The 25,363-nt window shown below is 61.6% G+C and overlaps 4 protein-coding genes across 10 annotated transcripts; 1 reads left to right on the top strand and 3 right to left on the bottom strand.

The window, feature by feature from the left end:
• Positions 1–67: 67 nt before the first annotated feature.
• GIT2 (GIT ArfGAP 2) lies at positions 68–9,584 on the bottom strand. Of its 7 annotated transcripts, none has more exons than XR_015745227.1 (19): positions 9,319–9,547; positions 8,900–9,033; positions 8,154–8,266; positions 7,579–7,684; positions 7,348–7,434; positions 7,125–7,255; positions 6,839–6,933; positions 6,640–6,685; positions 6,044–6,092; positions 5,777–5,849; positions 5,464–5,561; positions 5,016–5,127; positions 4,624–4,766; positions 4,333–4,440; positions 2,825–3,054; positions 2,462–2,544; positions 2,120–2,290; positions 1,969–2,032; positions 1,285–1,624 (listed from the first exon to the last, which is right to left on the bottom strand). XR_015745227.1 is itself a non-coding variant. In XM_087942503.1 (18 exons), the coding sequence occupies exons 1-18, from the start codon at positions 9,572–9,574 to the stop codon at positions 999–1,001; spliced, it is 2,499 nt and encodes an 832-aa protein (XP_087798629.1). In that variant the 5' UTR covers positions 9,575–9,584; the 3' UTR covers positions 68–998. The 7 variants fall into 7 exon arrangements, 5 of the variants coding, with proteins under 5 accessions (XP_087798629.1, XP_087798628.1, XP_087798632.1 ...); XR_015745228.1 differs by having other exon boundaries at positions 4,378–4,482; positions 9,319–9,525; XM_087942503.1 differs by lacking the exon at positions 2,825–3,054 and having other exon boundaries at positions 68–1,621; positions 1,965–2,032; positions 6,044–6,095; positions 9,319–9,584.
• Positions 9,585–10,001: 417 nt separating this feature from the next.
• ANKRD13A (ankyrin repeat domain 13A) lies at positions 10,002–15,452 on the top strand. Its single transcript, XM_087942507.1, is given in 16 exon segments — positions 10,002–10,228; positions 11,017–11,149; positions 11,307–11,431; positions 11,760–11,805; positions 11,958–12,101; positions 12,188–12,383; positions 12,529–12,595; positions 12,744–12,825; positions 12,899–12,960; positions 13,066–13,196; positions 13,459–13,514; positions 13,517–13,615; positions 13,708–13,821; positions 13,957–14,117; positions 14,378–14,445; positions 14,791–15,452. Coding segments are annotated over 16 exon segments (1,761 nt in total). The 5' UTR covers positions 10,002–10,144; the 3' UTR covers positions 14,984–15,452.
• A 295-nt stretch (positions 15,453–15,747) lies between these two features.
• C13H12orf76 (chromosome 13 C12orf76 homolog) lies at positions 15,748–16,779 on the bottom strand. Its single transcript, XM_026685510.2, has 2 exons — positions 16,443–16,779; positions 15,748–16,311 (listed from the first exon to the last, which is right to left on the bottom strand). Exons 1-2 carry the CDS (start codon positions 16,777–16,779, stop codon positions 16,226–16,228), a joined length of 423 nt encoding a protein of 140 aa, XP_026541295.2. The 3' UTR covers positions 15,748–16,225.
• A 110-nt stretch (positions 16,780–16,889) lies between these two features.
• LOC113423904 (sodium-dependent serotonin transporter-like) lies at positions 16,890–24,445 on the bottom strand. Its single transcript, XM_087942500.1, has 13 exons — positions 24,196–24,445; positions 22,555–22,689; positions 22,076–22,295; positions 21,676–21,814; positions 21,308–21,442; positions 20,221–20,324; positions 19,779–19,906; positions 19,254–19,366; positions 18,766–18,897; positions 18,333–18,432; positions 17,931–18,031; positions 17,131–17,298; positions 16,890–17,021 (listed from the first exon to the last, which is right to left on the bottom strand). Exons 1-13 carry the CDS (start codon positions 24,374–24,376, stop codon positions 16,941–16,943), a joined length of 1,737 nt encoding a protein of 578 aa, XP_087798626.1. The 5' UTR covers positions 24,377–24,445; the 3' UTR covers positions 16,890–16,940.
• Positions 24,446–25,363: the final 918 nt, after the last annotated feature.

Genomic DNA, 25,363 nt, shown 5'->3' with positions numbered 1-25,363 from the left:
CCCCCAAAAAAAAACCAGTACAAAACTTTAAAAAGGGAGTTACAATGAAATACCAACATTCAAAATATTATGGCACTTGGTTTTTATACATGTAAGATTTACATATGCACACACTAGCAGGGTATTTTATACACACATACACACACACACACACACACCAGAGTCTTCACTTAGTTGTGGCTTTAAAATGCAGGTGGGGAGTCTGTCTCTACAGCTGCAAAGCAGGTGGTGCCCCCCCCCCCCCAGTCTTGCAGGGGGTCCTGAGCAAGCCAGGCCGGGGGCAGCTGCCCGCCCGCTACTCTCCGGCTGCAGGAGAGTCCTAAGGGGCAGCGGCAGGTCAGCCCATGAAATGGATGGGAAAGGCCTGTTGGCTGCTCACCCCATTCTGGGAGGTGAGGCGGCAGCTGGCCGGCCTTTGGCCCAGCTGCTGCCTTTGCTTGGAAGCTTTCAACTTGCACCGACTCGGGGATGTGCAATGGGGAAGCTACCCCCGACCTTCCGAACCCTCTACCTTCTCCCCAAAAATCTTGTTTTTTGCATTGACTGGCCCTTGTGCCTTGGCCGTGTGCTTTCTTCATGCTTCTTCAAGGAGAGAGGCGGGGAGGGGGCAGCAGACGCAGGGGGCCTGGGGGAGGAGGGGAAGCCAGCACAAGCTCCCCCTCCCTGACACACTCCCAACTGCCAGTGGGGTGGCCGGGTGTTGGGCCCCCTTTCCTGGCCAGACCTTCCGCATGCACTCTGGGAAAGGCCCTCATGCGTCCGTATTTGTAAAGGCAGGGGATTCCAAAAATAAAAAGGCCAAAAAAGCTTTCCAGAAAACCCAGCATGAGGAGCCGCCTGGGGAGGGGCAGAGGGAGGGAGGCCGCTCCTTCCTCTACAAGCACCTCCTGCTCTTGTGGCTGGGGGGTGGGTGGGGGGCGGCTTTGGGGCCCCAGGCAGACCGAGCAGGAAAGTGGGGTGTCCTTTTGACCAGCCCCTGTATCTCAAGAGGTTGCTCTCTAGTGGTTCAATGGTGCCAAGCAGCTGCACAGCAGGATTCCAGGGCAGCTCCCTGGGTCCCGCTCTGGGCGTCCCAGTTCCCAGCGGGGGCTACAGAGAGTGCAGGATTCAAACTCCGCTCCTCGCAACAGCAAAACAGTCCCGTCAGCTGGTGATGGGATGGTTGACTCCAGGCAGACTCCCTGCATGGGCGCTCGAGGCCGGCAAATACAGAGCACCAAATAAGGCAGTGGATTTTGGCAATCCTGGGAAAAAGTCTTCTTAGAAAAAAAAACATGCACAAAATTTAATACTGAGTTTCCTTTAAAAAAAATGGTAACGCACCGCTTTAAATATTCCTGTAAAAAGAGCTTCCCCTGAAAACCTGAACATGGGTTTCCAAGGCGACGGCAAAGGCTGTGCCAGAGGCTGCTCAATTGGCGTTCTCTTTGGTTGTGATGGTGACCAGCTGCTTGGCGGCCTTGGCGATGTCGTAGGCGCACTGGATGACCTGCTGGGTGACCAGCTGGACGTCGGCCGTGGAGCAAGACTCGGGCGGGAGGGCCTTGGCGCACTCGGAGTGCAGGCGGAAGGCACTGGAGGTCAGCAGCCGCAGCGGGGTGCGCACCAGCTCCGACGGCGGCTTCTGGAAGAAAGCAGGGAAGGTGGTGGCCAACCTGGCTTCCCGTTTACGGGCCGGAAAAGGGCAATGTGTGAATGCAGACAAGGGCGAAGTTGCCCTGTGGCCTTCCTCAACCTTCTTGCCCAAGAGGCTTTTCGGGGGTTGCTTGCTCTACACCTGGCTAAGGGCTCCCCTGTCCTCTGATAGTCTCCACAAATTTCAGGGATGGCAACTTCCAGAGCTTCTTGCTCTTGCCTGCAAATCCACCCCTTCCATTTCCTCCCCTCGCCTCCTGGGCTGCCCAGAACCTGGGGCTCCCCCCATGGCGCCCCTTCCTCTTCCCTTCTTGCCAGAGAAGCACTACTCACTTTCGGAAAGAGGGCTGCCATCTCGGTGACAGCCAGGTGGATCCTCTCCGAGCAGGGGACGTAGCTGCAGTGGGAGAGCAGGCAGGTGAACCTTCCCAGAAAAAGGGCCCTTGTTCCCAGCCCCCCCAAACCGCAGGCCGCCCGGGCTCACCTCTCGTGCTTGCTCTCCTGAGCCGCCCTCAGCAGCTCCTGGATGTTCTTGGTGATCTGCTCCGTCTTCCGAATCACGTCCTCTGTGCTGGGGAAGCTGAGGCTGGGGTAGGCCTCGGGGTCCTTGCCCTCTGGCCCGAGGCCGCTCCGCTGCCTTGCCTTCCGGATGAGCCTGCCGAAAGACACAGGCTGCAGCCCCAGACTGCCTCCCCTGGCGGCTCCGGGCCCTCCCCCGGAAGGACAGAGAGAAGGCCCGGCTCCCCCTGGCCCAGGCTAGCGTGAAGACCGCAAGGGAGTCCCTTCGGGTGCAGCCCAGGAATCGCACTCGAGCCTCGGCCCTTACCCCGTCTCGTCCAGCTCCAGAGCAGGGGTGGTGTTGTCGTAATCCCCCTGGGGCAAGCTGCTCTGCTTCTCCAGCCGGGACATCTGCAAGGGGAAACAAGAAGGGAAAGATTGGGATGGAGGGAACGGGCAGGCGGGCATTCGCCTGGGAAAAACAGCCCACCAGAGAACCACCAGCTTTTGTGGGCTGGGGGCACCTGGAGCTGCTGCCTCCTTGCCCAGAACCGCACAGGGCCTGGGAGAATGAGGGAGGGCTCCCCCCACCCCCAGTGGGGAAAGCGCAGGCGGGCTGAGGGCCGAGCAAAGGAGCTTTGGCGGTTGCTGCGGAGAAAGCGGGAGGCGGCAGGACAGCTGCGTTACTCACGTGGAAGAGCTGCAGCCGGGCCCGATGTGCTCCTCGGGGTAGGCGGCTTCGGTGAGGGCAGGTAGGGCTTCTGGGCGGACCCCGTCTCGTACATCGACATGGGCCGGCTGCTGCGCAAGGAGGGGCGCCGAACGGAGGCCGTGTCTGCGTACTCGGGCCCAGCCGGAGCTGGGTGGGGGTTGGGGGCCCTGCCGTCGGAGGCTGGTGTTTTCGCTCTGCAGGCTCTGAAGCTGGAACGAAGGCGGAGTCGTCCCACCCGCTCTGCTGTCCGCTCAAAGAGGGCTGATCCGGGCCCCCGGACCAGAGAGCGGGGGGCGTGGCAGCCCCCTTCCAAGGGCCGGGCGGGGCTCAGCAGCTCCCACAAGGCCTGAGCAACCTTTCTCCAGCGAAGGACGCGTGTGGGGAACCGCGAGGGGCGAGCTGCAAGCCGGCAGGGGAAGCGTGGAAATGCCAAAGCCGCAGCCGCAGCGGTGGTGGGAGAGGAAACGCGGCGAAAGCGACCGGCCAAAGCAGGAGGCTCAGCGGCACAAGGCAGCCAGCGCACAACCCATTTCCTCTAACGCCTCCAAGCGGAAGGGCCCAGGCAAAGCTCCCAGGAGGGCCCTGCTCACCCATGCAGTGCACACACACGCACGCTATTAGGAAGGCTTCATACTGGCTGAGGGTTTGAAGGAAGAAACTGCCCACAGCCCTGGCATGGCGCCTTCCCACCGACATCGCAGGAGGAACAGAGGAAGAACCCCGCAGAGAATTGAGGTGTGGAGCCAAACTCGGCCCTGGGGGAGCTCGGTCGCAGTTTCTCCCCTCGCCCCTCCCCCACCCCAGGGCTGCTGCTTTGGAAGGCAGGTCCTTGCTTGGATTCTCAGTTCTGCCGCCCCCTTCATCCCCCTCCCACAAGGTGTATCTGAACAAACTAACCCCGACGCGTGGCCAGGCTGCCGTGCTTGCATCCCCCCCCCCGGCAGAAGGAACGGGCAGGCCTGCCGGGGCTGCTGCGTTTCCTCTTTTTCGGCAACACGGATCTGCAACTGCTGCCTGGCCACCTGCTCCCGCCCTGGGCAGTTTGCGAAGCGGTCCAAGAGCCAGGTCAAAGCTGGGGAGTTGTGGGCCACAGCCGGAGGAAGGGAGGAGGGCAGGTCTTCGTTGGCCTTTCAGAGGAGGGGAGGGGGGGGAGAGCAGAGACCACCATGGCCCATCTGCCCCCGGGATACCAAAGGCCTGTGGGATCTGAACTCGGATCCCAATCCCTCCCCAGCCCCCTAAACGTCACCCTCCAACCCCAGGCCGCCTCTGGCAACCGAGGCTCCTCTGGAGGGATAGTATCCCATTCCCCATCGTCCCCAGCCTGTAGCGCTTGGGACTGCGCCCGCAGGGGGAAACCGCTGCTCCCCCCGGGCCATGCTTGTCCCTGCACCAGAAGGGACCCCGGTGACTCTGCTCAACCGGCCGGTGGCCAGACAGGGGCAGCAACCCTGCAGGGCAGGCCGGGGGGTGGAGGGCAGGGCTACCTTCTTCTGCATGGTCCTCAGCTCATCGCTCAAGTTGACGTTCACCTTCAAAAGCTGCTGGATTTTCGCCTCCGAAGCCACCAGGGCCTTTTTCACCTGCAGGTATTCCTGGGCAGTGACGGGGCCGTCAGACAAGTCGGAGTCCAGGCTCTGCAAAAGGCCACCCCACTTTTACGCGGGCGCACGCCTCCCCCCCAGCCCCCGCTTAGAGGGGTTCCACTCAGGTGGGCCAGAGGCCTCGGGAAGGCCAGGAAGGCGGCTGCCCTCTGCCCCGGGAGGGTCTTCGCCCACCTTCTGCCGAGAGGCCTTCCCTGGACTGCTTCCCAGGTCGCCTTCTTCATCGGAGGCAACGCTGTCGTAGTCGGGCTGGTCGGCCTCGTGACCCCCCGGGCCCTGCTGGCTGCTGACCGCCCTGAGGATCAGCTCCACGTTTTCTGAGAGGAGAGAGAGAGAGAGAGATGGGTGCAGGGTGGCCTCTCCAGCCGCCTGGGAAAGCAGACCCGAGGGGGGCTTGGCCGAGGGGGCTCCTCCCAGGGGGCCCCTCTGTCCTCACGGCCATTTGGGGCCTTGCTCCCGTGACTCCCGCAACCCCCCTCCTCCCTCGCAGCCCCCTCTAGGCCATTGCGTGGACCCTCCCCGCCTCCAGACCCATTTATGGGAGGGAGGCCCCGCAAAGGGCTCACCTGTGGCACTTGGAATAGGGTTGCCCTGCTGCCTTCGCTTGGCATCCCCCAGGATGTCAATGACGAGCGTGGCAAACTCGTGGGCATTAAAGCGGGCCAGCTTCTGCCTTCCCTGCAAGCACCAAGGGGGGGTTTCTGCACGTCAGGGGCCTCCACGGCCGACCAGGGCAACGGCTTCTCCGCACACGGAGTGGGGCTCTTTCCCCCAACTAGCCTCTCCTGGCAGCAGACTCTCCTCCCCTTTTCACTCTCACCCCATTTCCAATGGCCCCCACAGCAACGTGGCATGGGAAGACTGGCACCGAGTCCCTCCCCTCCCCCGGATGGGCCTGGTAAGGGAGACCGGTGGATTCGCCAGGCCCAAATGGATGACCGCTGCCGTTTTTCAGCTGGGGGAAGGGGCCGCTTGCTTCTCTCGTGGCTGCCAGAGCCCAGAGAAGATTCGCACCTGGTTCCTGGTTGAGGAGTACTCCGGGTTGACAGGAAGGAAAGGGACCACGGTTGTCTCGGTGACCAGAGTGCTATGGTTCTGGGTCGCAAGCCACACTGTTGGTGGGAGCAGAGGGCGAGGTCAGGGGCGCGTAAGGCTCCTGCGTTATCTGCCCTTCCCCAAATCCCACCCTCGCCCCACTGCTAATCTGGATTGTGGCCTCATGTGGAATCCCAGCACAGCAAAACCAGCGGGGAGGGGCCGGGAAGCAGAGTGGGGCCCTGCAGGCAGCTGCCCTGGCCGGAGGGGCAGCCCTGCCAGAGGAAAGCACCTGCGTCCGTCTCCCGCCTGTCCACCTCGTCATAGACGTCCATGGCCAGCTCTTCGAACAGGTGATTGCTCAACTGAAGAGGGAGGGAAGACCGAACGGTGAAGCTGGGCCTGCCCAAATTCCTGGGCTCCTCGGCCGGGGGCTTCAACGGGGAGCAGCTGCTCCTCCTTTCCCGGGGCCGAAGGTGCGGTGGGGGTCTCGGGGAGGGAGGGGGCTGGCCTTTCCTGCCCACCTCCGAGGCCAAAGAGGAGAGGGGATTAGACTCACCAGCTGAAGCTTCTTCCTGGCTGCTTTGGCCAACGCCGAGACATCTAAGCTGCTACGAGAATAAAGAGCCTCTCAGAACAGGAGCCCCTCAGTTGCCCTGGAAGACCAGAGCTGTGCAGGGTCACACGGGAGACTCCAACACACACACAACCGGAAGCAGCTTTTCATCCTGTGCCGCTAAACCGTTAATTTGGATGAGATGAGACCTCTTATCTTTGCCTCTGTCTCGTCTCCTCTGGCTCTTGAGCAGGCGGCTCGGGTTGCAAGCCGACACCCCCAAAACAAACCAAAGCAACCTTGCACAAGCGGGAGGAGGCAGCCTAAAACTTACACCTGCAGCTCCCTTAATCCCCAGGATTCGGGGTTCAGCATTAACGTGAAAAACATTGTGAGATTATTGTTCTGAACTGCGAACAGTCCGATCCTGCTGGCTAAGGAGAACGGGTTGGGATCGACGTTCTAAGAGATGCCAGAGGTGGCTTTGTTTTCAGAGGCCGAACAGACGCAGTGAGGGAGCCAGGAGGCCTCGTATTTGGGGCGCTGTTCCTGGAAACAGTTTTACCGAGAGTCCTCAAGGTCCGAAGCCGACTTCTTACCTGTCTGCCATCTGAGGTATAATAAAATGCTGCCTGCCTTTGTGATCTGAAAAGGACACATCAAAAGAGCGTCAGGGCCGGGAAGCAGCAGGCCTTCCCGGAAGCTGCCCACCTGGACTGGGGGTGGCGGCAGAGAAAAGGGGCCCACTTCAAGCGGAGAGGAAACCCAGGATCCTGCCAACCCAGAACTTCCAGTTACCTGGTTTTCTGCCACAGAGATAGAAGGCCAGCCGATCGGTGAGTTCATACTGTACTTCCACCAGGCGCTCGGCCAGCTCATGGTGGCCTCCTTGCCTAAAGGAAAACGGGGGCAGAGAGGCACTTAGACTGCCCTGGGGCTCCTAGGGGGCAACAAAGGGGGGGCTGTTGCCCAGCTCTGCTCTTAATTGCAGATCTTCCCGAGGAGCTCTACTCGGGGGAGGGAGTCCCCAAGCCTCCCCTTCAGTCTACCAAAACAGCCCCTCCCCTGGCAGAAGAGGGCCCACCTTGCATAATCCACTGGTGTCTTCCCGCACGAGTCTGGGGTGCCAGGATCAGCCCCGTACACAGCCAACAACTCAGCTTGCAAAACCTGCCCCGTCTTGGCAGCGACGTGAAGCGGGGTGTTCCCTTTTTCCTGCAGAAGGGCCGTGAGAGGCTGGCTCAGCTGCAAGGCCTCCGCTCCATGCCCGTTTGGGGCTACAGAAAGACCACCCGCCATTCTCTCACCGGGTGGAAGAAGTTGGCCTGGGCCCCCAGCGAGAGAAGCCTCAGGCAGGTCTCCAGGTTGCCCGTCCTGACGCTGGAGTGGAGTTGCTAGAAGCAGAGGCAGGAGAGGCCTTTAGAGACCGTCCCGCCCTGAGCCTCGTGCTTCACCGATCCGCTGAAGCCAGGCACGAGGGCACCTGCAAGAGCCGGGCGCTTCGGGCCCTCCTGCCACCTGCCCAGGGGTGAACCTACCTTGCTGAGGTCTTTGGCGGTCACACTGTCGTCGTCCCGGCATGGCAAACGATGAACGAAGGCCAGCATCTGGTATTTCGCCCGAATGAATTCCGCCTTGTTGGGGCTGCAGGACACGAAAGAGGAAAAGGCTGCAAGGGGTCTCCCCTGCTAAGGACCCGAGGCGCAGAGGAGGGGGCAGCACGTGGGGGCAGGCAGAAATGGGCAATCACAAAAGATCAACTGGTCGGGCTGTGACCAAGCCAGGAACAATCGGGCCAAGCTCTTCACCCTCGGTATATTTATTTCCAGGGTATCCCCGATTTGGTGTTGGGTGGGATGCCAACTTGAGAGTTTCTCACTGTGTGGAGCCTGAACTTCAAACCGTTCACAAAAAGTAAGAATTTGCACATTCCCAAAGACGGCTTCGCAGGGTGTGTGCATGTGTGTGTGAGTTTAAACAACTGAGGTCAAGCTAGCTATTCCCCAGTCGGTGAAGAGGGTGCTGGAGGCTCAGGGAGCAGGAGGAGGAAGGCTCCTGGCCTCTCTTGCTGCTCCTCCTCAGGGTTCGCGCCAGCCCTGCTCGCTCCACTTACTGCACTTTGTCCTGAGGGTTTGCTTTGCGTCGTCCGCTCATGACCGAGGCCGGGTCCAGCAGCGAATGCTCCCAGATGGAATTAGCGCCGTTGTTGTATAAGGTTTCCACCATCTGCAAAACAGAAGACGGAGCCCCGGAGCTGCCACTTCTCCTCCTCCATGGCAACTTCGTGGCTGGAGGAAGCCAGAGCTTTCTCTGAATCAAAGGAGTCGGAACGGCATCGCCCGACGTTTTAAAGGGCACGAAAGCCCGCTTCCTTCACCAGCCCCCCAGGCCTTAAACCCGTCAACGTTTCCCTGCCAGTTGAAACCCAGGAAGTTTGTGGCTTACAGGCCTCTCCTTTAGCATTGCGACATAAAACCCATTACAATACGGGCCTTCATCACCGGTTGTTTTGCGCCATGCCCAGGAAACCTTCAGCCCTCGGGACACCGGAAACGAGGCTCCTCTTGCCCCTGGCGAGAAACGCCCCAGGCCCAGCATAAAAGGGCGACCCCCCAGGAGGGGAGGACGTGGGGCTCGGCACAGATGCAGCCCTTCCTCCTCCTCCGCTCCGGCAGGAAATGCTTCCAGGCGCCGTTTCTCAGCCTCTCGGTGACATGGGGGCGGGGGGGCTTCATCTCCCAGGATTCCGCGGGCGGGACCGGGGTCCCTCCACCTCCGCCACGCCCACCCCTCCGAAGAAGCGGCCACGGGCTGCCGCCGCCTCCCTCTCTCCGAGACGCCGGGGCTCCCGGGCGGTACCTGCAGGAGCGTGGCGGGCCAGGGCGTGTGCTTCAGGTGCCGCACCTGGGAGATGTGGCGGCCGAGGCTGCGGTGGACGCTGCAGCACTCATCGCACAGCAGGACGCCGCGGTTGACGGAGGCCCAGCTCGGCTCTGCCGGGGAGAAGCCGGGAGGAGCGTCGGCAGCGGCCCCGGCGCGGGGACCCTGCCGCGGGGAGGGGGCCAAGGCGGCCTCCCCCAGCCCGCCCGGAAGCCCCTTCCCCCTCGGCCGGGCCGGCCGCTCCCCGCCCCGTCCGGCGCCCCCGAGGGAGGCCCGCGAGAGGAAGGGCGCCCCGAGAGGCCCGGGCGCTCTGCACACGCTCAGGAGCCCCGGTCCCCGGCAATGGCCGCGGGCGGGGCTCCCTCCTTCCGGACGGGTCCCCCTCCCCCGGGGCCTACCGGCGGAGCTGCAATCCGCGCAGACGTCGCTGCTCCGCAGCCGCTTGGCCATGGCGGGCAGGGAGGGCCCGGGTCGCCGCCACCGCCGCTCGCAGGTCGCCCTCCGCCCCGCCAGTCCCCGAGCCGCCTGGCCGCGCACGCGCACACCGCCGGCGCCCCTCGCTGCGCAAGCGGCGCCATTCGCCAAGACGCTTCCGTACGTCGCGCGGGCCGCCCTCGCGAGGCTGGGGGAGGGGCGGGCCGCTGCGGACGCCATGCCGGCGGCGGGCGAAGGGAGGCAGGCGCGGCCATCTCTAGGGCGGGCAAAACCGCCGCTTCCCGTGTCTCCCTGCTCCCCTTAGAAAGGAAGCGAAAAGACCGCCGGAAAGAGCGGCGGGGAGACTGGCCGCAGTGTAATCCTCAACTCTCCCTAAAGCCAGGAGGCGCTGCGTCGCCTTTTCCCCAAAGAAACGCCCCTTGCCAGGTCGCTTCAGGACCCGAGGCTGGGGGCTGCCCGCCCTCGACATGGCCGCGAGTGGGAGGAGCCACGGCGCCCTGTCCCGATTAGCCCGCAAGGGGCCGACGGTGCCCTTCGTCGACATGGCGGCTGCGCACGGAGCGGGGCGGCCGCTGCCCTGACCCAAGATGGCCCCACGGGCGTCACGGGCAGCGCCTGGCCGCGGCGCCGCAGGGCGGAGCTCCCTCCTTCCGGGCCTGGCGGCGGCGGCGGCGGCAGCGGAGGGCGAAAGCAGCGGCGGCGGGGCCGGGCGGAGGGCAGCAGGCGGGTCGGTGCTCAGCCGGCCGGGCCGTGGCGGGCCGAGCCATGGCGTAGAGTCGGGGCCGCAGCATGAGCGCCGCCGCCCGGTTCCCGCTGCACCGGCTGGTCTGGCGGAACGACTTCCGGCAGCTGGAGGCCGCCCTGCAGGGCCAGGTAGCGCGGGGGCGGCGGGGCGGCGCTCGGGTAGACTGCCGCGGACGCCGGGGCTCGGCCAGGCCCCGCCTCAGCCGCAGGTGCTCTTCTCTTTCAGCTCGCCCCGCGCGTGGCCGGAGGCGGAGGTAAGGGGCGCGGGCCTCGCATGCCGGCCCCGCTCGCATCCGTGCCGTCCGGACGCTCATTGTCTGTGTGCGCATCCCACCCGAGCCCGCCCATCGCCCCCGGCCGGGGAGACCCCCCTCCCGCGCCCCCAGGGCTGCCCAGGAAAGGCGCCCAGGAGGGGGCGGGCGAGCGAGGACACCCTCCGCCGCCCCTCCCCAGCAGGGCCCCCTTGGTTGGGCCTTGCTGTGTCCGGAGGAGGAAGGTCAGGCTGGGGAGGAGCCTCCTCCTCCCCCTCCCCAAATCCCCCCGGCCAGGATCAGGTCAGACCCCCCATCAGGAGGAGACCCCCTCTGAGAAGTGTGTCCCCCTTTTCCCCCTCCCCAAATTCTCCCGGTTTGGTTAAGAGAAGGAGCAGCCCCCCACAACTCAGAACCCCCAGCCCTTGGGAGAAAGGGCTCTTGGCCCTGGAGGGGAGGAAAGCGAGGAGGGGTCTCCCGGGACGCTGCCTCATTTCTGAGCTTGCCTGTCTGTGTGTCGGAGCGAAAGCAACACCGCCGTCGCAGGGCTGGAGCTGCTTCTGTAGGTTTCGTGGTGTGTCTGGAGAAGGGCCACAATCCTGTCCGTGTCCCTGGGGGGCGGTTCTGGGGGTCCTCAGAAGAGCTCTCCCCCCCTCCTTTTCCCAGGATGTGGAGCAGCCGGATCCCCGCGGGCGAAGCTTGCTGCACCTGGCGGTCTCCTTGGGCTACGCGGAGTCTGTCCGCGTCCTCTTGCGGCACAAGGCAGATGTCACGAAGGAGAACGCCCAGGGCTGGACAGGTGAGCGCCCCCCCCCTCCCTCCCAGGAGAGGAGGAATCGGGGCAGGTGGCGAGGAAACGGAGGCCTTGAAGAACAGAGCTGACTGCTGCGTCTGCCGGCGATGGCGAGCGCCCTGCCTCTCTCCTGCAGACTCAGCTCGCTTTCTCTTTCTGCCAGTCCTGCACGAGGCCATTAGCACCGGCGATCCGGAAATAGTCCACATGGTCCTTCAACACCGCGACTTCCAGCAGACGTCCACAACCCTTGGTGGCGTCCCCGAACTGCTTCAGAAGATCAGCAAGGTAAATTGAGGCGCAGGAAAGGATAAAACCCCCTGGGCCTCCCACCAGCCTCCCCAGTGGCTTAGGTGCAGATTGGCCGGCTTGTTTTGCTGCGGTGACTTAACCTTCGCCCTGAAAGCTGGCGAGCTGGCTTTCTCCTAACCAAGAGCCAGCCATTGGGCCGCTTCTGGTCAGATTTGCCCCCCCCGCTGAACGATGTCCCCCCCCCCCCCGGATCCCATGAAGACCCTGAGTTCTTGTCCCTTAAGGTCTCGGACGGCAGGGCTCCCTGCGAGCCCAACCAGGCTTCCTTCTTCCCCTTTCATTGTTGACTCCTTTCCCTCCGCAGACTCCGGATTTTTACGTGGAAATGAAGTGGGAATTCACCAGCTGGGGTAAGCGTGAATCAAAGTGCCGCTTTTGGGGGAGGTTTGTTGGTCCTCTTGGTTCCTGCCGCCCCTCTCAGCCTGGTTCTGTGAACTGGCTCGATTCCTGTGACCCAACGGGCCTCTCTGAGCTCTCCTCCTCTCCCTGCCTCTCCCCGCAGTCCCGCTGGTGTCCAGAGTTTGCCCCAGTGACGTTTGCCGCATCTGGAAGAGCGGCGCAAAGCTGAGAGTGGACATCACCTTGCTGGGCTTTGAGAACATGAGCTGGGAGCGAGGGAGGCGGAGCCTGATTTTCAGAGGGGAAGGTGAGCAGGGCCCAGGTGGGGGGGGGGGGGGGGCGGACACACCCTGACCCTCTTTACCAGCCCTTCCTTCCCACCTGGGTTTCCAGATACCGGGCACTGGGCTGAGCTGATTGAGGTCAACCACGACGACAAGGTGGTGGCGTCCGAACGCTTTGAGATCACGCAGCAGATCAAGCGGCTGACCCTGGACTCCATGGTTCCAAAGAACAAGGAGGTGGAGCGACGGCTGACCTCTCCCATCCTCAGCACCTCCCTGGACACCAGGAGCATCGCCTTTGAGAGGTAGGAGAGGCAGGAGCCCCGCATTGGTCCCTCCTTCCTACAGTCTCCCTCCAAGGGATGAGAGGGCCCGGGAGCATTGCGTCGTTCCTGGGCCAGGGGTCTCAGAAGAAGCCCAGAGGCCTGGAAACGGATGTTTGCCTTGCAGAAACACCTCTGGCTTCTGGGTCTGGAAGACGGAGAGGAGCGAAGCGGTGAACGACTACGAAGCTAAGGTGAGACGCTGCCTGGAATCCGGCACCGGCGCCTCCTTTCCCCTCGGGGTCTCCATCTGTTTCCCTGCTCTGAGGACGGACGGCTGCCGGCAGGCTGTGCCTGGCTTCCGTACTCCGGCCAATGTGAGTGGCTTCCTCCTTTCTCCAGGTCTTCACGGCCAACAACGTGAACGTGGTGACCAGGATCCGGACGGAGCACCTGACTGAAGAGGAGAAGAGGCGATACAAAGGTGAGAGCGACGGAGGGGCCCTTGGGGGGAGGGGGAAGCTTGGAGCTGACTGGCCTCTCTCCCTTTCTCCTAGCTGACCGAAACCCCCTGGAGTCCTTCTTGGGCACCATTGAGCACGAATACGGAGCCCAGCAGGTGAGTGTCCTGCCCCCCCCCGGCCCTCCTCTGGCTCTCAGCCCGAGGCAGGGAGCCTTCCGGGGGAGGGCGGCCCTGAGGGCGCTCACCTTGCCCTTCCCCCAGGACCTGACGACGGAGTTTGCCTCGAGCAACAACCCAACAGCTCTCACGCCAGAGGAATACTTCGACCCCCAGTTTGACTTGAAGGACAGAGATATCGGCCGGCCCAAAGAAGTGACCATCCGGACTCAGAAGTAAAGGAGGGGCTGGTTCTCCCAGGGCTCTTTGTGGTGTCCCCCCTCGCCTGCATATCCCCCCCAGCAGCATCTGCTCCGCAAGAGGGAGCATTGCGATTGTGTGCGTGTGTGTGTGGCTCCAGTTTCCACATGGCAGACGAGCTGCTCTCCTTTCTAAAATCTCCCACCATGTCTCTGGCCTGGGGAGGGTGGAGGCCCTTAGAAAGGGTCCCAAGGGAAGAAAGCCCCCCCATGCAACCCTGCTGCCTTCCTTGCCCAGATTTAAAGCCAACCTGTGGATGTCCGAAGAGTTCCCGCTCTCCCTTGTGGAGCAGGTCTCCCCATCGTGGACCTGATGGCCAGGACCAGCGCCCACTTTGCTCGGCTGAAGGACTTCATCACCTTGGACTTCCCTCCTGGGTTTCCGGTGAAAATCGGTATGGCCGCCTGGCTCTGCTTCCCAAAGCCAACCGAGTGGCAAGCAGGCCTGGGGCCACCGCTCCTCAGCCCTTCCTTTCTCCCCCCACAGAAATCCCCCTGTTCCACATCCTGAACGCTAGGATCACCTTTGGACGTGTCAACAGCTGCAGCACCCTGGAAGAGGCTCCACCCCAGGGCCCCGAAGGCCTGCAGGGCGCCGCTGGTAGGGAGGTGCTCCGGGGGCTGGGCCGGGAGGGCTGCCAGCAGCCTTTGGGCAAGGAGGCAGATGGCAGCTACAGCCTGTTGGGATCCCCAAATGTGCTGGCAGCTGTCGTGATCAGAGCCCTCCTCCCTCCAGCTGCTCCGGCCTCCCCCTTTGTGGTGGACCCCTCCGTCTTCGAGATCCCCAAGTCCTACCGGGTCCAAGACGATGGGCGGAACCTGCACGTGCAGGACGAAGACAACGAAATCATGCAGTTTGCCATCCAGCAGAGCCTGATGGAGTCCGGCCACAGCCAGGTGGGCTTTGGTCCCTTCCTCCACAGGGCCAAGAGTGCGGCCCACCAGGCTGCCCCGCGGTCTCCCCATTGGGCCCAGGCAGCCACCTTGGGCTTCCTTTCAGAGCAAGGACCGCAGGCAGGTGGAGGGGCTGGACTTGGCCGCCTGGGGGGTGCTCTGAAGACGACCCCCGGAGGAGTGGGCCACCCCAGGGGTCAAAGCATTTGAAGCTGCAGGGAGGGTGGGAGGAGGAGCCCCCAGTCACCTCTGTGTCTTCCCAGGAGCCTCTGGGGCCACCTGTGAACGGGGACGTCTCCCACTCCCAGGACCTCCACCTGCGATATCAGAGGTAAAGGCCAGAGCCGGAGGAGGCTGGGGCCCTCGGGTTCTCCCTCCCTAGGGTTCCAGGGAGCGGGCTGCACCTCGGCCAGCAAGGGCACCCCAGGCTTCGGGGCGGGAGTGGAGCCGAGACCCTCCTCCCGGCTTCAGCCCGGCTTGCCCTCTTCCCCCTGCCGGCAGAGCCTCTTGGCAGCTGCCCCGGCTGGCTTTCGTCCTCTGAACACCCGTGTTGGGGAAAAGACCCTGCCCCTAAGCCTGAAAGCTGCCAGGCTTGGAGCCCCCTGCTCTGGCAGACCCCCGGCCAGGGGCATCCCATCCGGCCCGCCAGAAAGCGCTTCTCTCCTCCCGCACGCAGGGCCCTGCAGGAGAGCCTCCTGGCGAGCGGCGGGATCCACCCCGCTCTGCGCAGCTCTTCCACCTTCGACCAGGAGTTGCAGCTGGCCATGGCGCTCTCCCTTCAGGAGCAGCAGCAGGAGGAGCAGCGGAGGCGGCAGGAGGAGGAGGAGGAGCTGAAGGAGGCGCTCCAGCGCTCCCTGCTGGAAAAGTAGCAGGATGACGCGAGGCCCGCCCTTCTTCGCCCGGGCGCTGGACGTAGAGGCCAGGCCCGGCCCCCTTCAGCGGGGGCGGCTCTTCTGCTCACTCGCCAAAGCTTTGAGCCCAAAGATCTGCCCGCTCGGCAGTTGCGCCGAAGGGGGCACCCCAGCCTCTGCCAAAGCCCGTTCTGAAGAGGTGCCAGGCTCTTGCCAGCCTCAAAGAGGGGGCAGCGGAGGGTAACAACCTGAGCCAAGGGAGGGGCTTCCTCGGACTTGGCTCCTCACCTTCCAAAGATTTCAGCAGCTGCCAGGTGTCTTTTAGGGCCCGTGTGCCTCGCCCACCGCCTGCCTGCACCAGAGTGCTTCTTCCCTTTGGACTCCTCCGGCCGCTTCTGTGTCTCTGTAGCCTTCCCAAGCCTCTCCTCTCCTGGTGCTCCTCCTAGCCAATCTGGGGGGTGTTTTTAAATAAAGTGGGGGCAACTCCTGTCTTGGCTGAGTTCCTTAGCTGAAAAAGAGGTGAGGTTGAAGGAAAAAAAGGTCTCTTCTGGAAGCAGGGAAAGGACTACAAAAAGCCTCTATAAAGTTAGTAAAGGAAAACTGCAAAGACTGGAACGTATTCGGTCAAGCTGCAATTTTAGGACGGTGTAATGGACTACAGGATCAGAGAATCCGTTTGACGCAGGGCAACATTGTTTAGGTGGTCCCGCTGGCTGAGATAAGGCCTCGGGAACCCCCCCAAGAGAAGAGAGATCAGCTAAGCAAAAGCACACTGACAGCTGTTTTATTACGGACCGAAGGAGCTGAAACACACCAGAAAACCCCCATTAGGACACAAAACGGAAAGCACCGAATCACACCAGAAATGCCAGCAGCCACGTGGGCACAGCGGAGGTCAGGCCGCCTGGGGCTCCCCTGAGGGAAGGGTCACCACTGGGAGGGGCTCTTGGCCATTGGGCAGCTGAAGGGAGGCTGCCCCAGTGCCGGACTGGGGGCTCTGGCCGAGAAGGGGTCCGCAACACTTGGCTGCTGCCGATCCACTCTGCATCGGACCGAAGGCAGCGGGCGGCGCAGGGCCAAGACCTGGAGCCCGGCCAGTCCTTCCTTCGCTTCTGTCGGGCAAATGGCCGGGGGTCCCGATCTCGTCCAGCCCAGCGGGGGCAGCGCGGCGGTGGCGGCGGCTCAGGTCGCGAGAGAGCCGGGGCGAGGGCGGCCAGAGCAGGCGGAGGGGGCTCCGGGCCCCGCCGGTCGCACTCCCGGCTACCTGCGGCGAAGCGGCCGATAGACGCACACGGCCAGCAGGACGGCGGCGAGCAGCAGGAGGCCGAAGACGCTGCCCAGCAGAGCTGCCGGGGAGAAAAGGCGGCCGGTCAGCGGGGGGGCGCCGGCAAGGGGGCTGCAGACGGGCTGAGCGGGGCAGCTTCGAGACCCCCGCGCCCCCACGGAGCAGGACCGCCCCCACCCGGCCGCTCCTTACCCAGGTTCTGCCGCCGCAGGACGGCGAAGGGACGCTGCTGCCCGCTCGCCGCCGCCCCGGCCTCGCCCAACGCCAGCGGCAGCGGCAGCAGGGCGGCTCCCCGGAGGCTCCGCAGCATCCTCGCGCCAGCGCAGGCCGAAGAGAGGAGCTCGCAACCCGGCGTCCAAGGGCCTCTGAACATGTGCAGAGCGCCCGCCCACCCCCGCACGGAAGGGGCGGGACTGACATGCGACACCCCCCCCCGGTGCTGGTCGGGTGGCAACGCCTGCAGAGCAGAGGCCGCCAGCGAACCGATCCCCTCCCAAGGCCCAAAAGGCCTGCTGTGCACAGGAGGCATGGAGAAAGTGGGGGGGTCAGCAATTCCAGGAAAAGGAGGTGCGCTTGACTGGGAGGCGGTGGGCCCATCCAACTGTGCTTGGAGGTTGCCTGGAACCAGCTGTTCTTTTGGGGTGCTCAGCAAAGAACAGCCTGTGTTTGGGGGTATCTCTCCGGCAAGAATTAAAGGGGGGCTGGCACGTCCACCACCTCCAGGGTCAGCTCCCGGGCAATCTTCTCTGGCCGCAGGCACAGGGCAAGGCGCTGGAGGGGAGGCAAGGAGAGAGGTGGGGGAGGGGGTTAGTGTTAGGGGATGGACAGGGAAACCCCCCTCCCCCGCCCAGTGAAGTTGTTAGGATCCTGTTTCCCTGACCTGCTTCAGAGATCCGGGGGTCCAGACCAGCTTGTAGACCATGTAGGTGGGAATGCAGAGGAAGGAGGAGGCCCCGATCAGGTGTCCCAGCCTGATGCTCCACACAGGATACTCGTAGTCAAAGAGCACGAGGGGGGGCTGGTCCAGGAGGGAGCTGATGAGGATGAACTGGGCAGGAACCAAGGAGAAGGATGAAGTCAGGTCTGGCAGAATGCCCCCACTGGCCCCTCCCCAGCTTCTCTGCTTTAGGAGCCCCCCCTTGCCATAAAATTCTTCCTTTCCACCCCAAGGGGACACTTGTACCGGGCAGTAACTGTGTGTGGGCGGCTGTGGCCCTAGGGATACGTCTGACAAGCAGAACAAATTTAACCTCCCCGTTTACGAACTGGAGCATCTGTACCCCTTTTTGCTGGAAATGCCCCAGTCGGCTCCCCAAGAGGGCTGTGACCCACAAATCTGGGTCCTTTGAACACTGGTGTTGTTGGGAAAAACCGGTTGGGGAGGGGGAAGTTAGGAATCCAAGCTCTCTAGAGCCAGGCAGGGCCAAAAGGGCTCCGAAGGCCTTCGGAATAGAACCTTCCTGTGGGGTCATGTTTCTGTTCCTAATTCATGGGGCAAGCCGGCTTATCCGTAACCAGGCCTTTCTTTCCTCCTGCTCCCCCACTCGCCCCCATCTTCCTCGGCAGTTCCCCCCCATTTTGGGGATGTTCAGTCAAAAGCCCCCCCCCCGCCCCCTGCGTCCATTCCAACCTCAGTCAGTGACCTAAGAAACACTGATGGAGGAAGGATCCGTTACGCACCGCTAAGGTGGCTGGACTGACCACTCTCCAGCACACTTGCCAGTACAGTCCGGGCCCAAAGCCCAGCATGGCCCTCACGTCGCTGCAGAACTGCTGCATTCCTAGGAAGGAAGTCCAAGGCGTCCATTCGTCACTCAAAGCCCAAACCTTTCAGTCTACCTGAGTGACCCTTGAGGAGCTGAGCCCCCTCCCTGGACAGCCTGGGGGAGAAACACTCAGAGCCAAAGGGGGCTTCAAAGGCAGAAGGGCGCAGGAAGGTTTGCAGAGCAGATGGGGGGTTTTTCCCTGAAGGAGACCCATACAGGGACAGTGGCCTCGGAAGGCGGCCCTGGAGGCCTTGTAGAGGCTCTCTCCTCCTCCCATCCCTCCCCCCGGGGGCCACAATGCCTCTTTCCTCCTCACCGTAGAACCAGGAGACGGCAATGGCTTCCAGGAACACCACAGCTAAGATGGAGCAACCAGCCCCAAACTCTTCCAGGAGTTTCACAACGTAGGGGCCTCCCTGGATGGGAACACCAGTAAAGAGCCTGCTGTGAACCTGGGAGGGGACGGGGAGGCTCTGAGAGGCTGCAACCCCCCAGAAAAGCTGGGTTGGGCGCAGCCCTTGAAGGTGGACAATGCCACACTGCAGGGATTGGCCCTCCAGGGGTCACTCTGCCCTTTGGGGGCCGGAAAGGTGGTCTTTTCCTTGCAAATCCACGCAGGAGGAGGAGAGTTGCAGCTGTTTCAGGTTCCTCCAATATCCCAGCTGGCCTTTCTTCCGCATTAACCCGAGAGGTGCTGCCTGGCCCTGAGATCAAGGGGTCAAGGAGCACCCACTGTCCCCAGAACTCACGTTGGTCAGCGTGGCCAGGGAGCCCAGGAAGCAGAGGGCGATGAGTCCCAGCACGAACAGCTGACGGTGCGCGCCCAGCACCTGGGGGTACTCGTCCATCAGGGCAGTGATCACAGCTTCCAGGCCCCCAAACTGCAAACACCCCCCGGAAAACCCAGTCTGAGGCAGAGGTTGAGCCCTGGAGACTGTCGGGGAGGTCTGGACGTGCAGGGCTGCTCCGTCCACTTCGGAGCGATTCTGCCCTTCGGAAAGGTTGCGGGGTGGTGGTGGTGTTTAAACTGTTCCTTGGAAAGGGATCCTGGCAGATCGCTTGGGAGGTTTTCCCCACAGTTTCTGCCTTGGAAATATTTCCACCTGGGGCCTCTCCTCTAAAGTTAAGTGGGATAAGGAAGCCGCTTCCACCCAGCATGTAACACGGAGCCCACCCACTTGCAGCCGAGGGCAGCCGAGGGGGGTCTCCTCCCAATGCAGAGCGGAACTGGCCTTACCGTGCTGTCCAGTCCCAGTGTGACCATCATGAGGAAGAAGAGGATGGCGAAGAAGGAGGATCCGGTCATGTTGGCAAGGGCTTCCGGGTAAGTAATGAAGAGGAGGCTGGGCCCTGGAAGAGACCCCTGGGATGGCACCACGAGCAGGCTGGGTTCTGCCCCTTGAGAGCTCTCTGTGGCCTTCCCTGCCACCCATCGCCCCCAAAGTGACTCTCGGGTAGGTGGGGACCAAGCAGAACCCGCTGGCGGGAAGGTGACCGAGTTACAGGGCTGGCCTTCTCCAAAATAGGGAGCCAGATGTAAGCCAGAGACCTTGCAGCCGAGGGGGCCCTGTTCCTTGAATCCAACCAAGTCGGGTCCAGTTCTCCTTAGAGCAACGGCATTAGGGAAAGGCGGGGCTCACTGGGGAGGAAGCGCTGCCTGCTCAGCCCAGGGACGCCAGCTGAGGGCACCTTTTCGTCCCCACCGGTGGAGGAAGCTGTTGCAGCCTCCTTTGGCCAAGGCCCACCAGAGGCGACCACATACCCTTGCCCTTTGCCACCTCCGCAACATCCATGTGCCGCATTTCAGCCATATAGCCCAGGACGGTGAAAATGACAAATCCCGAGAGGAAGCTGGTGAAGCAGTTGACCAGGCTGGTCACGATGGCATCTCTGGAAAGGAGCGACAGAGCCCTGACTCCCCCCCGACAGATGTGCCAGGAGAAGAAGAGGATTGTGCCAACCTCTGAGAGAAAGAAGGCAGCTGGCTGATAGCCGGGATCCACTCGCTGCCCTCTTCTGCAACCCCGCATGGCCATTTGCCTCCAACCCAGCCGTGTGGGGCTCCCAGCTGGCAAAGGCTTGCCCTGGCATACTGGAAAGCCTGCTTAGGCTGCTCCCCAACCAGCATCAGCCATCCAGATGTGCAGCCACCCAACAGAGCGGTCAAGAGGAGAAGGGAGAGCTGCTTGGCCTCGAAGCCTCACCGGTAACAGTTGTTGTTGAACGGGTTGTAACTGGCCAAGGCAAGGAGGACCCCGAATCCTGGCCCCAGGGAGAAGAAGATCTGGGCAGCTGCATCCACCCACACCTGAGCAGAGGAAGGCACAGTGGTGGCAGCTGAGGAGGCATAAGGCCACTCTTGGTGGAAGAAGCCCGTATTCTTGCTGGCATGGATTCCTGCAAGGCAGGTGCTGCCCTTGGACAGGTGTGTTAGGTCGAAGAAGGGCACCAAGGAAGCCCCTTGTAGGTTCTGGCCAATCTCTCCTTCCCCGCCCCCCCCCCCCGCCAGCGTTCATGAAAATTCATCCGTGCATCAGGAGAGGTAATTATGGGCAGGAAGTCCATTGTCCATTCGGTGGGAAAGCAGGGCAGCCCTGATCCATTCAGACAGCAAATGACATGTGTGATTCAGTTCCTGATTTGCATTTCTAAGGGTGCCAGAGAATAGCAAGGGAAAGAACAGCCCCCCCTCCCAACTGGCCTTCTGATCTTCTCTGGGGAGAGGGGGGGGGGTGGCCAGATTGGGGGCCTCTTGTGGATCCGCAGGAGAGGGAAGAGTGGAGGGGGGAGTCACGAGGGGGGGGAGCAGAGCCCGAGCAAGTGGCCCTTTCAAAAGGTGGCCCTTCACACAGAGGGCCCAGCAAGTCCTTCCCTCTGGGCGGGGGGGGGGGGGAAGGCGCCTGAAAACGCCCGAAAGGCAGGGAATCTGGGAGAGCGAAGGCTTCCTTCTGATCCCTGCAGAAAAGCCAGGATTGTGTTGGACTGGAGAAGGGCCCCTGCTGGGCCAGCTGAACTCTCAGGGGATGCCCCCAGCTTCCCCATGTGGCGTAAGTGATTTTCCCCCCCACCCCCATCTCCAGCTGGGAAAAGCCACAACTCTCTTTGCCCTGAAATGTGGGGTCCTTGGGGGTTTCTGTCCTGCATGATGGCCGGATAGAGCCCCCTTTTGCGAGCCCCCTCCCAGCCTCCAGCCCTGGGTCCTTTCGCCACCTTCTCTAGCACAGCTCCTGTTGAATTTCAGCCTGGGAGGAAGAACCTGGCAATTACAAAAAGCTGCATGCAGCAACGTACGGCCATGCTCCTCAGCTTCTGCCAGTCGGGTTGCAGGTAGAAGACAACCCCCCTCCAGGCCCCCGGGAGGGTTGCCCCACGGATCAGCAGGATGAGCAAGACGACGTAGGGCAGGGTGGCTGTCACCCAAACCACCTGGAGGGAGAACCAGGCTGTCAGGGGCTGCAGGGCTTGGGCCAATCCCAGGGGAGGCCTTGCTTCCCCCCCTGGAAAAAACCTGAAGGGCTGGTGCCCCCTGCCCGCGTCTGCAGCCACAGGAGGGGCGTGGGCATGGGGTCTGGCCCCCAGGGTCCCCTGGAGGAGGAGGGGGCCTCAGGGCCCCACGCCTTGCTGCAGGAAAGAGGCGGAGGCTCCCACGCAGCCTGTACCTTCCCTGAGGTCTTGATCCCTTTCCAGAGGCTGAAGTAGACAGTGGTGAAGATGAGGAAGAGGCAGAGCAGCAGCTGCCAACGGATCTCGCCCACGTCAGACAGTCCATGCGAATTCTGCACCTGCAGGACATGCCTCCTGCGACAGAGAGAAGCTCTCGGTCAGAGGGGGAACGAAGCGCCATCGCCGGCCGGCCAAGGGTCCCAGGAGGAATTCCAGCAGAATTTGCCCACGTGGACAATTCCATCCAGATGCCCGAGAGACCCCAAAGCCACATGCCCTCTGTCTTGGCTCATGCTGTGCCGGCAGCACCACCTAAAGAACCAGCCCTGGCGCTGCTCCCAAAGACCGTTGGCCCCTGCCAGGGCTGCTGACCTCCCCCCCCCCCCCACCCCTTACATGTAAAACTCCTCAGCGGGGGACTTGGAGAGGTTGGTCCAGGAGACGTTGCCAGCCTCGAAGTAGCTGAGGCAGCTGGGGGTGTTCCAGGGGTTGCTGCAGCTGGCCCAGGGCAGCGTGCGGGCGAAGGAGGAGCAGAAGTAGAAGAGGGCCCAAGCAATGATGGTGTTGTAGTAGAAGGCCACGTACAGGTTGATCACGCAGATGGAGAAGCCGATGCCTGCAGGAGGAAGAGACGGGCAGGCAGAGGCGGCCCCCAGACCCTCCTCGTCCCCAGGTACCTGGCGGAGGCTGAAGCCTCGGCTTCTCTCAAGCACTTCAGGCGCCTCTTCCCCTGTCCTGTCCCGGAAAAGCATTTTCCCCCAAGGGGGAGGAAAGCCCTGACCTCACCCTAAAGCCCCCTTTGAGGGATCCTAATCTTTTAGACAGATGTGCAGGTGCCCCCCTCTCCCCTTTCTGCCGTTTGGCTGGCTAGGTACCTTTAAAGATGGGGCAGATGTTCTTCCAGATGGGTATGGCTCCGACCCGATGGAACTGCCCCAGCGCCAGCTCCATGTAGAAAAGGGGCACCCCTCCGAAGACGGCCATCAGCATGTAGGGGATGAGGAAGGCTCCTGGGGGAGCAAAGGGGCACGGAGGATAAGGGTTTCGGGGTTCTCTGCTGCTCCCCCCCCCCTCTCTCTCTCACTCACACACACACCGCTCTCTTGGGGAAAGGCAGCTTCAATTAACCACCACATTAAGAGGCTCCCCGAGGCTGCCTTGCTTCTCCTGGTGACGTGCATAACAACTTCCTTCTGTATGTTTTAAAGGAGCGGTGGGGGGGGGAGACATGGTTTGCTCCCCACCAGTTACTCCCAACCCCCCCTTTTTTTCTTAAAGCCCTCCAGCAGCCGCTCGCCACAATTGAAGAGACTCAAACTATCCCCCCGATTTCTCTGCATTCATGTGGTCTAGAAACATGCACAATCGTGACACCAATGTGTCCAAGGTAAAACAGGCAACGGGTGCAAGCTAAATGGATAAGAATGCAGGCTGAAAAGCACAGGCACATGGGAAAGGGGAAGAGCCACTCGTGTCCTGGAAAAACATATGAAAATACGCAGATCTCCAGGCAGGAGGCTGTCTTGCCCTGCAGGATTATTCTCTGCCTGGAATAAAATGGGCTCCAAACGGCACCCAGCAAGTCCCATAAGTGAACTGGAAATTGCAATTCAGACTCCCCCCCCCCACTCATTTAAGAAGGGCATTTGGTCACTTTTCTTATACTTTTCCAGAATTTTTTTTTTTAATCTAAAGGAAATATTTAACAATTTGGACAGAGAGTCAAACAGTGTTTGATTCATTTGTTTCTCCCTTGCCTGACTTTTATTTATTGATTTATTTGTATTCCCCTTTTAAGTAGTTTTCCTCTGATCATTTGTATAGATTTTACTTCACAAAAATCCCAAGTTGCTGGTAAAAGGGGCAGAAATATAAAAAGGAATTAGAGGAAAAAAGAAAGCAGCAACTTGCCGATCGCTAAAGTTTGGTGTTATAAATTAAGTCCATAATGCCACAAGTAATGGTAAAAATGGTTTGCAATTTTACCACATTTAGGTTGTTCTGCATTAAAGCAGTGCCGTGTTTCAGATTTTATAATATTTTTCCAATGGGGCCAAAGAGAAACTGTATTGGCCACCCGCATTTTTGTGTGTCTTTGTGCAATGCATTTCAGTGAGGCTGAAAATAAATACCATGGACAGTTCCCCATTTCCAAAAGAGAGAAAGCCTTAATGGCAGCTATTGGTACCATTACCCTGAGATTGAAATATTGTCTGAGTTAGACCCAAGAAACCCTCCAGGAAAATGGAAGAACCTTCTTACAATGGCAAACCTCCCCAATAAAGCTACATGGGCACTTTCGTGTTTAGGATTTCAACGGGACCCCCTGTTTTTCTGGGTCTTTCTTCCCCGTTCTAAAGTCCAGCCTTCCAAATCGCACTGGTGGAGAAGATGGTGATCTCTAGGAAGGAACAGAATCAGAGAGACCCTTACCCAGAATTATAAGGGGCTCCTTGCTTGGGTGGAAAGTTCACCTCTGCCCCAAATCTGTGCCCACTCATGACCCGCCTCCTTACCCCCTCCGTTCTGGTAGCAGATGTAGGGAAAGCGCCAGATGTTGCCCAGATCGACGGCAAATCCTACCACGGACAGAAGGAAATCCGCCTTTTTGCTCCAAGTGTCCCGGGGGTCCCTCTGGTCAAGCAGAGAGCCAGCCTGGGGGATCTGAGAGCCAGCCGGCCTGGGAGAAGCGGACATCTTCCACAACACCCCAGCAGGGTCTGGGCTGCAGAAGTTGGCGGAGGGCAGGCGCACCCAGGAGGAGGGTCAGTGCAGTAGGCGCTAGGAAGGTTTGCTCACTTCAAAGGGAGAAGGGCGGGGGAGGGAGGAGACAGAGGAGGAGCCCCCCGTGCCTGGCCTTGTCTGGCTTCAGGAGAAAGAGAGGCACGGGGGGCTGGGTCTGCCCATACCCACCAAGCTGCACAGCCTCTGTCCGGGGTTTGCAGGGAAAAACAGCAGGTGACCTTTCCTTCTTCTGGGCGAGAGGCCTGGGGCAGCTGTGGGGCCTGCCCAGCCTGGGAGTTTCCTTTCAGCCCCACCGCCTGAGCCCCTCCAAGCTGAAGGGCTTCTGCTGGGCTTCTCCACCCTTCTCGGTCCCAGGCGTAGCTCGGATGCGGGAGCCAGGAGAACCTGCTCAGCCCCTGCCAGGGACAGGATGGGGCATCTCTGGCACCCCAGAGCAGGGTCCCGTCCTGGCCCAGCAGGGATTTAGGAATTGCCAGGAGGGGAACATGGGAGGAGGGTTTGCTTTCTCCTTCTCAGAATAACAGAATTGGAAGGGACCTTGGAGGTCTTCTAGTCCAACCCCCTGCTAAGTGGGAGACCCTGTGCCATTTGGGGCAAGTGGCAGCCCAGCCTCTTAAAAGCCTCCAGTGATGGAGCCCACAACTCCTGGGGGGAATGAGTTGCTCTTTCACCTGCGCTGACTTCAGGCGCTTTTCTCCTGCACAACCCCCTTGCCAGGCAGGCCTTGCTGGCTGGGTTAGGTGAGCTGTCCCTGGCATCCACCCAAGGGCACCTAGAGGGGCAGCTGCCTTTCCCACTGGGGAGAAACACCTGGAGACTGCCGGCCAAGGGGAGGCCAAGGCACCAGCTTCCCCTCGCTCTGCTCACGGAGGCCTCGCTCTCTGGCAGCCCTGGACCAGACCAGGAAGAAGCCCCCCGAGAGGTGGGTCGATTCCTGAG

Source organism: Notechis scutatus, chromosome 13 (genome assembly GCF_049901735.1).
Source record: "Notechis scutatus isolate UNSWTSFEM ecotype Mainland chromosome 13, rNotScu1.2, whole genome shotgun sequence".
In the NCBI taxonomy this organism is placed as follows: domain Eukaryota; kingdom Metazoa; phylum Chordata; class Lepidosauria; order Squamata; family Elapidae; genus Notechis; species Notechis scutatus.
Note: the sequence above shows the minus strand (reverse complement) of the source record. Positions and strands in the feature narration are given on the sequence as shown.